The 12,440-nt window shown below is 41.9% G+C and overlaps 1 protein-coding gene across 1 annotated transcript in view; it reads right to left on the bottom strand.

Moving 5' to 3' along the window:
- Positions 1 to 11,637, bottom strand: part of MED13L (mediator complex subunit 13L) — a 452,622-nt gene extending 440,985 nt beyond the window's left edge. Inside the window, exon 1 of the mRNA XM_048821992.2 lies at positions 10,797 to 11,637. Within this exon, the coding sequence (XP_048677949.1) occupies positions 10,797 to 10,868 (72 nt within the window). The 5' untranslated portion in view covers positions 10,869 to 11,637. The remainder of the gene's footprint in view (positions 1 to 10,796) is intronic.
- Positions 11,638 to 12,440: the final 803 nt, after the last annotated feature.

A 12,440-nucleotide genomic window follows, 5' to 3' on the forward strand; every position in this document is an offset into this window, starting at 1 on the left:
TAAGCTTATTTTTACCAGCTTAGGTTAAAACTTCCCCAAGGCACAAAGGTTTTGTCCTTAGATTAGTTAAAGGCTGCCACCACCAAGTGATTTAACCACCAGTCAGGGAAGGACCACTTGGAGTTCCTAATTCCCCAAACTCTCCCCTCCCAAGCCCTTACAACCTCTTTCCTAGGGAGGCCTGAGAATAAATAAGATGAGCACAGACCAGCCTTGGATTTTTAACATCCAAAAAACCAAATTAGAGTCTTAAACAAAAAAAGATAATAGAACAACTCTAAGATCAGATTGGAAGATAATCTTACAGGCAGTTAGAGTCAAAACAGAGAATCCCTCTAGGTAAAACCTTAAGTTATAAAAAAAAAAAAATACACATTTCCTCCAGCACAGCGAATTTCACAAGCCAAAACAAAGAAAACTTAATGCATTTTCTAGCTAGATTACTTACTAACTTTACAGGAGTTGGACGGCTTGCATCCTTTATCTGTTCCTGGCAAAGGTATCACACAGACAGACAAAAGCCTTTTCCCTCCCTCCAGATTTGAAAGTGTCTTGTTTCCTCGTTTGTCATTTTGGGTCAGCTGCCAGCCAGGATACCTGAGCTTCTTAACCCTTTACAAGTAAAAGGACTTTGCCTCGGGCCAGGAGAGATTTTATAGCACTGTATACATAAAGGTGATTACCCTTCCCTTTATTTTTATGACAGAACCTGATAAGAAGAGCCTGTGGAGATACTAGCACTGATTTGAGGGGGAGGGAGAAGCTTGTTAAAACTAAGTTACTTAGAGCTTGTCTACACTTACAGCACTGCAGCTGCACCACTGTAGCACTTTAGTGAAGAGGACTACACCAATGGGAGAGCTTCTCCCATATACGTAGGTACTCCAACCCCCTGAGAGGCAGCAGCTACACTGATGGGAGAAGCCCTCCCATTAACATAGTGCTGTCTACACCGGGAGTTAGGTCAGTATAACTGTGTCCAGACCTGAAGTATAATTGCTACATCAGTGCCACACCACCAATTATTCAACAGAACAACCCACAGATACTTTCTTAAGTGGGTTCTTTCAGAATTAATAGTCAAGTCATTCATGTGATTCCAGCTGTATAAAAAGATCATACAAATAACAATGAAGATTTCTGGATTGCAAACATGGTATTTCCCTCAAACTGTAATAATCTACAGTCATACCAAAACAATTCAAATTTAAATATTGTCATAAATATGGCAGCAATCCCAAGGAAAGTTTGCCTAAACTGTTTTAGATTTGTGTGAAACTTAAATGATGTCTGGCTTAACAAATAAAAAGCTAAACTGAAATCCTTGCACTGAAAAACCAAACACTTACCAGAAGGTGTCAGAAAGCTTATTTTCAGATATCCCACAGCATAGGACTCATGCTAATGTAAGATGATGTAAGTAACTGAAGTCACAATAGAAACATGATACTAGCTGTCATTATTAGTATCACATGCCTTTCATGCCTCTGGTGCTTATTTTCTGATTGTCTGTATGCAGACGGAATGTACCACAAAGCTTCAATGTCATTTTGGTGATGTGGTAAATGAAATAGCTACAGTACAGCAGGCTACTTGTATTAGTTTATCTGTCTCCACCTGGTCTGAAGCTCATTTTTAAAAAATGGTTTTCCCCCTTCCCTGTCAGTAGCTAGTAACTCCAGAGGGAAAGTGACAGGAGAATATTTATTTTAGGGATGGAGGACTGCAGAAGGAGAAACCATGGGGGACTAGGATGCAACACAGAACTGGCAGGATTGTAATACCAAAATGATAACTACAATAAAAAAAGAGTTACAACCTCATGTAATCTAGTAAACAAAGGAATGCTCTTTCATATAAAAGATGAGTGTTTAGTTATGTGTTTATTGCAAAGTACATTTGTTCCAATCGTATATAGCCTGACTATTCAAAAGATTAAGATATACCAAAAGAAGCATATGCAAGTTGGTAAGAGGGAGGACATAGAAGCACAATGTATTATATAGCATATTTTTCAGTGAAAAGATTCATAGTATCTCACTGGTATATTCACAGAATATAACCTGGAATATTTGGGGCATTTCTTTAATTATCATTGGGTAATAAATACATTTTTTTAATCTTACTTCACTGAATGAAAAAAGCCCACATAATAAATCATCACTCCACGTCCAGTCAGGATTGTGACTACAACATGAACTCCCAACATAAAATATTTCTACATCCTTGTATATAGTAAGTGCAGCAAGTGAAGAAACTGATACCTACAAAATAATGTAGAGGTCCCTTGGTGAGATTCGATCCTAGAAAATGCACATTTCATAGATACAAATTATTTTTTATTTTGTTAATATTGGAAAAAACTAAGTATCTCCTCAATGTAATGAAGTGAATTCATCCATCAGTGCAAGATGACAGAACTTCAGATCATTCTAATAAACATTCTTGAAAGTACCAAAGAAACAGCTTGAATGCCAACATCTCTCACAACTGACTCTTCAATATAACGAAATAAATTTTCCTAGAACCATCGGGTTCTCAACCTTTTCCTGAGATACCCCCACCTCCAAAAGGGTAAAAAAATGCCAAGACCCAGAGGGCGGGGGATGCCTCAGGGCTCTGGGCTTCAGTCACCAGACAGAAGGAGGATGAGGGCTTTAGCCCCATGGGGCACCAGGCAGGGGGTGGGGCCCTCCATAGGTGTAGTCTGACTTCTATTTGAGGGGGCCAGTGCCGCACAGCAGTGCCCAGGGACAGAGCACCACCTCTACCCCTGACTCACCTTCAGCAGCCCACCCCCTAGCCTGTCTGGGTTGGGGGGGGAGGGAGAAGGGGAGGGGACACAACCAAAACTCGTAACTCAAAGGGGGGGGGCACTCAGCTCAAAAAGTCTGAACCCCACTCAGGGTGCAGGCAGCTGTGTGCAGACAGGGGGGTAACTCAGGGTGCAGGGAGAGGGATAGCTAGGGGCTATGTCCCAGCAGAGGGCACCCCTGGCGGTCGCTGCTCCCCCAGGACTCTGCCTGTATGAAATTTTAGTTTGTACTGACTTCACTACTACTTTTTATGTAGCCTGTTGTAAAACTAGGCCAATATCTAGATGAGTTGATGTACGCCCTGGAATACCTCTGCATACCTCCAGGCGTACATGCATCCCTGGTTGAGAACCACTGGTATAAACCATCCAAGACACATGGCTATCCAGCCTCTCTTTGAAAACCTCCAGAGAAGAAGCTTCCACAACTTCCCTATGCAATTTATTTCATTGTCCTACTGTTCTTCCAATTAGGCTTTTCCTAAAATGTTATCTACATCTGCTATGCTGTAGTTTGAACCCACTGCCTCTTGCCCTGCCCTCTGTGGCAAGAGAGAACACTTTTTGTCCATCTTTTTTATGGCAGCCTTTCAAGTATTTGAAGACCGCTATCACATTCCCCCTCAATCTACTCTTTTCCAAACTAAATCTACCCAGTTCCTTCAGCCTTTGCTCATACAGCTTGCATTCCATCCCCTTGATCATCTTTGTCATTCGCCTCTGTATCCATTCCATTTTTTCTACATCCTTTCTATACAGAGGTGACCAAAACTGGACACAGTATTCTCGATGAGGCCTAACCAGCACGAAGTGAGTGGCAGTATCACCTCCCATGACTTGCATGCTATGCCTCTGTTAATGCAACCAAAAATTGCATTTGCTTTTCCCAAATGGAACGCATTTTTATTTTAAGAAAATGTTAGAGATTCAGATTAAACTAAAAATCTGCTTCAGTGAAAGAAATGGATACCTGTATTCTAGTAATCTCCTAAAATTCTATTTTAAACTATGTAATAATCACATTCTTATATGCAATAGCTTAATTTCCCAAAAATATTTTTAAAACAAAATCACAAAATCTTGGCCAAAATTAACAACTCCAAATTTTAAAATCCAACTTGGAGTTACAGTATAAAGGAAATGGAGTTATACACTATTAAGTGTATTTTTAAAAGTATTGCAAATAGACATTTTATATCTTTCATTGTTAAAAAGTGGATATAACAAACTAAAATCATGTGCCCAATCCTGCTCCTAATGAAATCAATGGCAAACTCACAACTACTGTATGTTTTTAAATCTTGCTTTTAAGGTTTTTAACATTTTCCTGAAACTATTTACAACATGGAATAATTCTATAGGCATAGGTTAGTTCATAAGCCTGTGACGTATTAGATTTATAATTACAATAATGGAAGCACTAAGCAAACATTTCTACCACTGGTCATTCACCAAGTTTTTAAAACTCATACCCTTAACAGAGATCCATTAGACTGTGGAATTAGCTCCATGGGAAATTGTGGAAGCCCATCATCAGAGTTACTTAAAACTGGAAACAATCTTTCCTTTGCAGAGAATGATCAAGGTAACTAATAAAACTACTTCCATTTCTAGCTCATTATACCTTACTATTTATATTGTATGTCCTAAATTAGCGTAGAAAACTAGAAGATTTTTTAGATAATATAAAATCATCTTGACTAAATTTAGATGGAACTTTAGACACATAATAAAGCATACTGTAACACCTACGAAGCACGCCATCACTGAATGGTAGATATAACTCACTAAATGTTGTGGAGATAGCACTATGCTGGCCAACAATATGGAATCTGAATCACTGCATTTATGGTAAACAGCTACAAGTAGGGTGTTGTATTGGTTAAATTGTTAGCAACTCCTTATGAGTGGGTAGGGCATCAAATGACCTTCAGCAAGTGGTCATTTGACCTCTAGTCAGTGTCAAGAAATGACTTCCTGAGTATCTCCATCAGCTATCACCTTATTTCTTATCTTCCCTTTTTGAAGGAAAAACTACTGAGAAGCCTGTTTTGAGTAATCTGCCACCATCTGAACTTCTTCGATTTCCTTGATCCCTAACAAGTCTGGTTTTTAGTGTCAGAATGTTAACTGAGACTGCGCACATTGGCTGATCTCCTTCTAATGATGATAATGGTAGGTGATCCCTGTTGATATTTTTCAGTCAGTCAATTAGTATTCTTTGATACCAATGACCATGAGAGTTTGCTGGTTTGCTTGTGAACTCTGACTGGAGTGAGTGATATCACTCCAACTATTCTGCTCTTTCCTGCAGAGGATCTCTCAAAGAATCCTTTTGGGCAACTACTCATGTCCAAAACAATGTAATATCTTTCCTGCAAGGTTCTATGAAGTTCCATCTGATCTCCTAAACGTGCATAAGGTCTGCAATATGATTTGCACTGTGGTCATAATCAGCTTTATGTTTTGTTTTCATCAAATGCAATCCTATGTTTATCATCTATGCTTTCTCAGGGCAAAACACTCAGGTCCTTTATTAAGTCAGAATTCCCAATAAAACTGAAACTTAGGTGAGAACAAATTGGCTGAAACTCCATTTGGAGCAGAAAACATTGGGAAAAGATCTTGAAAATATAGCAGGTGTGAGTCTTGCCTTCATCATCGATGCTTAGAGGGGATTATCCACTTTTTGCTCAAGAAGTTGGTAAATTAGATTTTCCCCTGCCAGCTCTTTGCCATCTGCCTTTTTTTAAATCTGCATCCTATAAGCTGTTTGCAATGTTTTCTCATGGACCCAGATTTCACTACAATAACCTCTGCCTTTGTCACAGCCAGAATGGATTATTGCAAAGGTGAACCGTATTTGCATGACACAGACCAAGTTTCAATAGAGAAATAGTCTGGTGGACTATCTCCCACTTCCTATCATGAGTCTGTTAATTATTTCACAATATCCCTGCAGCAGCTCCAATAACTGATTACTCAAAAAAGTAAAAGCACAGAAGTATTTTAACTTCTCTAATTATACGGTTTTATCGTTTTTGAATAATCAAACTGTTTTGGATTTTCATTCAGTCTGCCTCTTCAGGTGCTCCACAGTTGCCTAGTGTCCTATACACACTACTGCCCCTCTTCCACTGCTCTTCTGAACATACCTTTCATATAGTAGATCCAGTACCACTGGCGAATAATCACTCATCTCCCACTAGCAACATCCAGTAACAGCTCACAGCACCTCTCCCACTGGTGACTCTAGTCTCTCCTCCTATGAGGCAATGGCCCATAGCAGAAGCACTTCGGTAAACTCCTTGCTGCTAGCTCAAGTTTCCTAAACTCTGAATCTTGCTTCTAATACTAGAGCAACAAAGACTTACCTTACTAGACTTCAGGGCTCAATAAAAGACCCACCCTTTATAAAACAATCATAGGAAAAGGGAGAGAAAAACAAAAAAGAAGTGTAAGGGAAACAGGGTAGGGGACAATCTTTTTTTGTTCATCTCTGAATCACATGATGCTGCATAAAGTTATTTTTTGTTTTCAAATGATTAAATTATTTTGCTATGTGTGCAATGAAGTTAAGAAAGGTGAATTTTAGACCTAAAATAAATACTTCTTATTACTTCATTTCACTAGTAAACAAGATCTGTATCTTGGGGGGGTTTTTTTGTTTGTCCACAAAAGATATTTTATGTTAAAAGAACATCAATAACTATTGCATTTTAGTCATATAGAGAGTAGATCCTAAAAACCCTTACTCCCACATAAGTAATCCTTAGTCATTTTCACAGTCAATTAACTTCAAAGACTATTTGCATGAGTAAGGTTTACGCATGTGAGGAAGGGCTGCAGAACTGAGCCCACATTTGTAGCATTTTGGTATACTGTATTCAGAATATTTGCTCTTTCAAAAAAGTATTAGCCAGCTATAACAATAACATACTAAACTCATACATTATTCCACATAGATATATTACTACCTACATAGACATGTTTCCTTGCAAGAGTCAGATATCGCAGTCATTGTGTGGCACTGTTATTAATAAAATAAAATCTCTAACACCATGTGCTATAAACAAGAGGATTCTAAACAAAAACATGTTTCAGTAAGCTAAACTATTTTCACACAGAACAGATTATACTGTAAATACTAAAAAAATCCACACTTTTATCAGCATTCTGAAGACAAATGTATAAAACGTTGTTTTTATTGTAATATCTGCCTACACTGGGAGCAGAGCTACTAAGTTCTCAGGAAAAACACATAAAAATGGTGGACTTTGTGGGGCGTTTTGTTTTTCACTTGATAGGCAATATGAATGCTAACATTGTGGCACTGTGAATTTCTGCTTAAGTTCAGCAATAATATGATTGCGTGCCTGTGTGTGTTAGTTAAGATATATATAACATAATACACACACACACACAAATAACAGTCCTTCATACCACTATTATGGACAAGTTTCATGCAACATTAGCTATGGTATGTTTGAGATCACAACCAAGCTCTGGATAACCATTCTGCATCGAGATTAAGAAAAAGTATAATTCAAGATAAATATTACTATGTCCTAATTTCAGTGATCTTGAATGAAATGTCATTTCTATAGCATCACCACATAGGAAAAACACTGTGTTCCATCCTTGAGCTCATTATGCAAAACCACGAACTATCAGAAAATCTCTATTTAAAAAACAATAATTTCAAGTACAAGGATTCAAAGTAAATCATCATGCCTATCAATCTCCTTAAAAATAATCTACACATGATAAACAAAGGTTCAAAAAGCTAATTTTATATCAAACAACAAAAACACTAAGTTAACAAGTCACATGCTAATTATGGGATTAAAAAAAAAGAGGCTGAAGGTTTTTTGAATATTGTAAAGCTTCTGTAGCTACTTCACTATTGTAATTATTCCATCAAGAATTCCATGTTCTGTTTAAGGCAAAGATTAATGCAAGACTAAGGTAAAAATGAACATGGTACAGCTAAATTACACTTCTTCTAATAACTGGGTAGTCTTAAATCAATATTGCACTAGTCTTGTTCCTAAGAACTACACTGCTTCACAAGAACCAAACCAATACACAACAATTCTGTATATTTTGTTCTGTTGTATTCAGAAGATAATCTACCAGCAAGAGCTCCTGTAGTTTATAATCTGGTCTACTGTAGTTTTAATACTTCATAAATTCTGACAAATTTAACAGTTTGAGGGTAAAATGTCAATGCCTGTGACCAAACATTTTTAATTAATATTCTCCTTGTCAATACTCTTTAATGGTACATTTATCAATAAAGTTCTAATAATTAGTAATGCAACTGAAAAAATGGAACATCACATTAATATTTGAGTTTGCTGATTATACTGCAAGCTATGCTCTATAAAATGCTACTGTCACTTATAAAGTTACTATTTAAGGACTATACTTTGCAACACCTTATTTCGTACATATCTCCAATAATTACTTACATGTGTAAGGGTCTGCAGAATCAGACATATTACAAAAAAAATACCACTAAACTAGGAGATATATATATACACACACACACACTTACGCTCAAGTAATAGCTAGAGGCAAACCATGTTGGGGCCCCATTGTGCTAGGCAAAATACAAAACAATTACAACACAGCTGTCCTCTGATCCCGTTACAACATGTTTAAAGTCTAAAGCATGAAAATGACTCTACCTTGGTTAAGTGACCCATTTAAAAACGGTTAGGTACTGCCCACACCTACAAATTTTAAGCCAAATTATGCCTTGCAAACTACTTTGTGTTAAATAAAAACATATCAAATAACATTTAAACAACTGTTTGTAGATATTACAGAAAAAATGTTTGGGAAACTGATAAGGTGGTTTTAAAAGCCCAAATTTGAAGTGGAATAACCTTCGCATAATCTGATTGTATAGAGGCTTTTATACATCAGTCTGAATGCAAGAGCACTTTTAAAAGCAAACTCCATAAATGTTTGTATTTTTCTTTCACTGACATTATGCATACAATTAAAAAAAGTTGCTGCTCTATAGAAGTTAGTTAGTATAAGCTCTGGAAAAAAAAAAATCTGAAAATCTAAGCTTTGTAATTCATGCTACCATATACCAAGAATTATTTTACCTGTGATGGACTGTCAATGGGACAACAACTATACCACGAAAATACCTCCCAAAACTTATTAATCAATTTCCTAAACAAAAGAGGTGAATGAAGTTGTTATGGTTTTGGGGTTTTTTTTTGTTTGGTAGGTTTTTTAAACTAATATTAACTGTTCTTTAATTTACTGGTGACAATCTTTCCTGATACAGTTGATTCTCTTGTATTCACTGGTTAGCTTTTCTTAGAATGCAAGACTGGTGTGCACAAACCACTTTTTACCATTGCTGTATCTGCAGGCATATACTAGGGGTACAAAAGCATTGCAAACATTAGCATAAGTGCAAGTTTCAATAATGTTACATAGCTCTGAAAGTGGTTATAACTCAATAAAAAGCCAAAAAGGATGGTATTTGTTATTAACAGACACCCAAAAGCCTCGTCAGGAGGATCAGGATCCCACTGTACAAACACATAGCAAAATAAAACCTCTTCCCCAAAAGAATTATATTCTCATTAAAGACAAGGCACAACATGTCAGGAACAAACAATCCAAAGGAAGATATTGAGGATTGTGCATGGAAGAAAGACTGAGGTTAACAATAATTAAAGAAAGAATATCATCATGTGGCTACAGAGGCTAGCAATATGCATAACTAGAAGGTTCTGAGTTAACCATATTTTAACATCAGCGTTTTTAAAAATTTCCTACTCAACAATTCACATTCTTTTTTCCACCTCTTGAGAAAAGTAAACCTGAACTCTATTATTTTGGTGGGGGGGGGTGTCGGGGGAAGAGGGTGTATTTGTTTTTTTTATTTCCTCTCCCACACCACCTGGAATACAGGCTATACCCAGTTGCTTTCCACCTTATCTTATGAGTTACCATTTCACCAATAAACATCCTATACTCTACCCCTCCTCCCCCTTGGGTAGCTATTGTGGACCCAAGAGTTCTCCCCTTCACTCCACTAACGTCCCTGCAGCTATAGCGTACAATAAAGCAAAAAGGCATTTCAAATAAAATGTCATTAATACAGACAGCAAGTAATTGTTCTTTCTATTCATATTTAATTAAGATTAAAAATCTGTAGTTAGTTGCAACTGTTCAATCTGAACAATTGATACCTTAAGTGTTGTAAGATTAAACCATGCAATCTAAGTACAAAGTGAAAGTTGTCAGCTACCAGTGAGATGGGAAGATATCATCTATGTTATCAAGCCACCCAGCATGTTGCATTTTCAGCTAATGCTTTTCTTGCAAGGCCAGAAAAAGTCTCCGCCGCCCTCCCCCCCCGATCGGTGCAGCGGGGGAACGGCTGTAAAACCATAAAGACAGCTGACGTTCAGACACAAGAGCCCGGAGTGCAAGTCCTACAGATAACCACATTGCATGAACTGTTTGCTGCTGAAATGGCGTTTGTCATTACGAAAGATGAGGGGAAAAAACCCACACGCAGTTGAAGAGGCACAAAGCACAAGGGCATGAAGTGCCAAAGCAGGCAGGGGCGGGGAGAGAAGACTGTTTACCCCAGGAGATGGTCACACATGCAGGCAGCACAGGCAGGGGACACCCAATCCGTTGCCTTGACATCTCGTATTCAGATCAATGCAGCTGTGTGGGGAACGCACGCTTGCAACAAACGATGTTAAAGAGCAAAATAAACACGGAGCTGAGCCGCGGGGAGGGGCTAGCGGCGGAGCAGCCCCACGGGCCCAGCGGGAGGGAGCAGCCCCACGGGCCCAGGCTATAAAGCCCCTGGCAGCTGCACCGAACAGACAAAGTTGCTGCGCCGCTGCTCGAAGGAGCAGCAGGGTCCCTGTGTGAGCCCCGACCAGCCGGACTTCGGCCTTCGCGCTCACACCCCCCTCCGGGCACTTACCAGCGAGAAGAGGTTGGAGTGACAGTCCTCCAGGCTGGCCCCGTTCGCCACCCAGTTCGCCGCTGCAGTCATGATCCTCGGCGAGCCCGGCCACCAGAGCGGGGCATGTCTGAGGAGACGGGCCCGGCAGGAAGGAAGAAGCGCCCGGGGCTCCCTGGGTCAGCCCGCTCCGCCTGTCACAGGGGCCGCCGCCGCCGCAGTCCTGCCCCTCGCTGTGTCCCCAGCACAAGCACCAGCCCGAGGACGGGGCAGTGACCGGCAGGGGGCGCTCCACAGACTGGGGCCTCGATCCGCCTACCCGCCCCCTGCCAAATAATCCACGGCAAGCCGAGCCGACCGGCCCGAGGCCCGCCGCCAAGGGGCTCCGGCCGCCCTCCGGCCCGGCGCTCCCAGCCCCGGCCGCCCCGCTCCTCCGCGCGCCGCTTCGGCCCCCGGTGCGGGGCTCGCCTCAGGGGGTCTCTTCCCGCGGCCCAGCTGCGGCCCCTGCAGGGGGCAGCTCAAGCGGGGGGGCCTGGTCCGGGCCGCAGGCAGTGGCGGCGGCTGCTGACGGGGGGCGCTGTCTCGGCTGCGGCCGTGTCTCCTCCCCTCCCCGCCCGGCCCGGCCGCCCCTCGCTGCTGCCGCCGCTGGCGGTGGGTGGATGGTGTTTTCCTGCTGCCGCCGCCACCGCCTTGTTTACGCTCCGCGCGGGGCTCCCGGTGCTGGGGGCGACCGGCGGCAGCCGCGGACCAGAGCGCGCGCGCTGTCCCTGCCCGTCCTCGCCGCCCTCGGCTTGGCCCTGCCCGCCCGGCGGCCCCGCTCGCCAGCTCCTCCTCACACACTCGCCTCTGCCTCTCCACTCTGACAGCAATGGCGGCCGCCAGGCACAGTGCGCCTCGCCATTGGCCGCCGCCGTACCACGTGAGCCGTTCTGAGCGGAGGGGGAAGCGACCGCTCAGCTCCCTCCTCCGTCTCCCCCCGCCCGCTGCCTCCGAGACGTTCCACTGGGGGCGCTGTAGAGCAAGGAATACGCCGCCTTCTGCTGCACTGGGTGGGCCCCCAGCACCTAAGGGCCCGCTTCCCATGCAGCAGGTGGTTCCACACCCACCTCCTACAGAAGAGCAGGGCCAAGATTCAGTACTTCAGCTAGGGCTTGGGAGTAAGGCCCAGAGCTGCAAAGCCAGTGCAGCTACTAGGCAAGAGTGCCAAGAGCTGCGATAGAGCCCTTATCTCCCCCTCTAGTCCTTAGTTAGGGTACTGCTGGTGCGGACACCTATGTTACAGCTCTGCTTCAAGAAAAAGAGGACTTGGGGCGCCTTAGAGCCTAACCAGTTTATTTGAGCATAAGCTTTCATGAGCAAAAGCTCACGAAAGCTTATGCTCAAATAAACTGGTTAGCTTATGAAAGCTTATGCTCAAATAAACTGGTTAGTCTCTAAGGCGCCCCAAGTCCTCTTTTTCTTCTTGCGAATACTGTCTAACACGGCTACTCTGAAGCTCTGCTTCAGGAACTAATGGCTATAGCCAGACATAGGTCACCTGTAATTTAGTCCTTCCCATTACCCACACTCAATAGCAGCAGGGAAAGCAGTTAGCAAACAGCCTCCCTGAACCTCTCCTTCCTCATCCATAAAATGGGGATAATATGTTTTAGAACAGCCAGTCCA

This window comes from Caretta caretta, chromosome 15 (assembly GCF_965140235.1).
Source record: "Caretta caretta isolate rCarCar2 chromosome 15, rCarCar1.hap1, whole genome shotgun sequence".
In the NCBI taxonomy this organism is placed as follows: Eukaryota; Metazoa; Chordata; order Testudines; family Cheloniidae; genus Caretta; species Caretta caretta.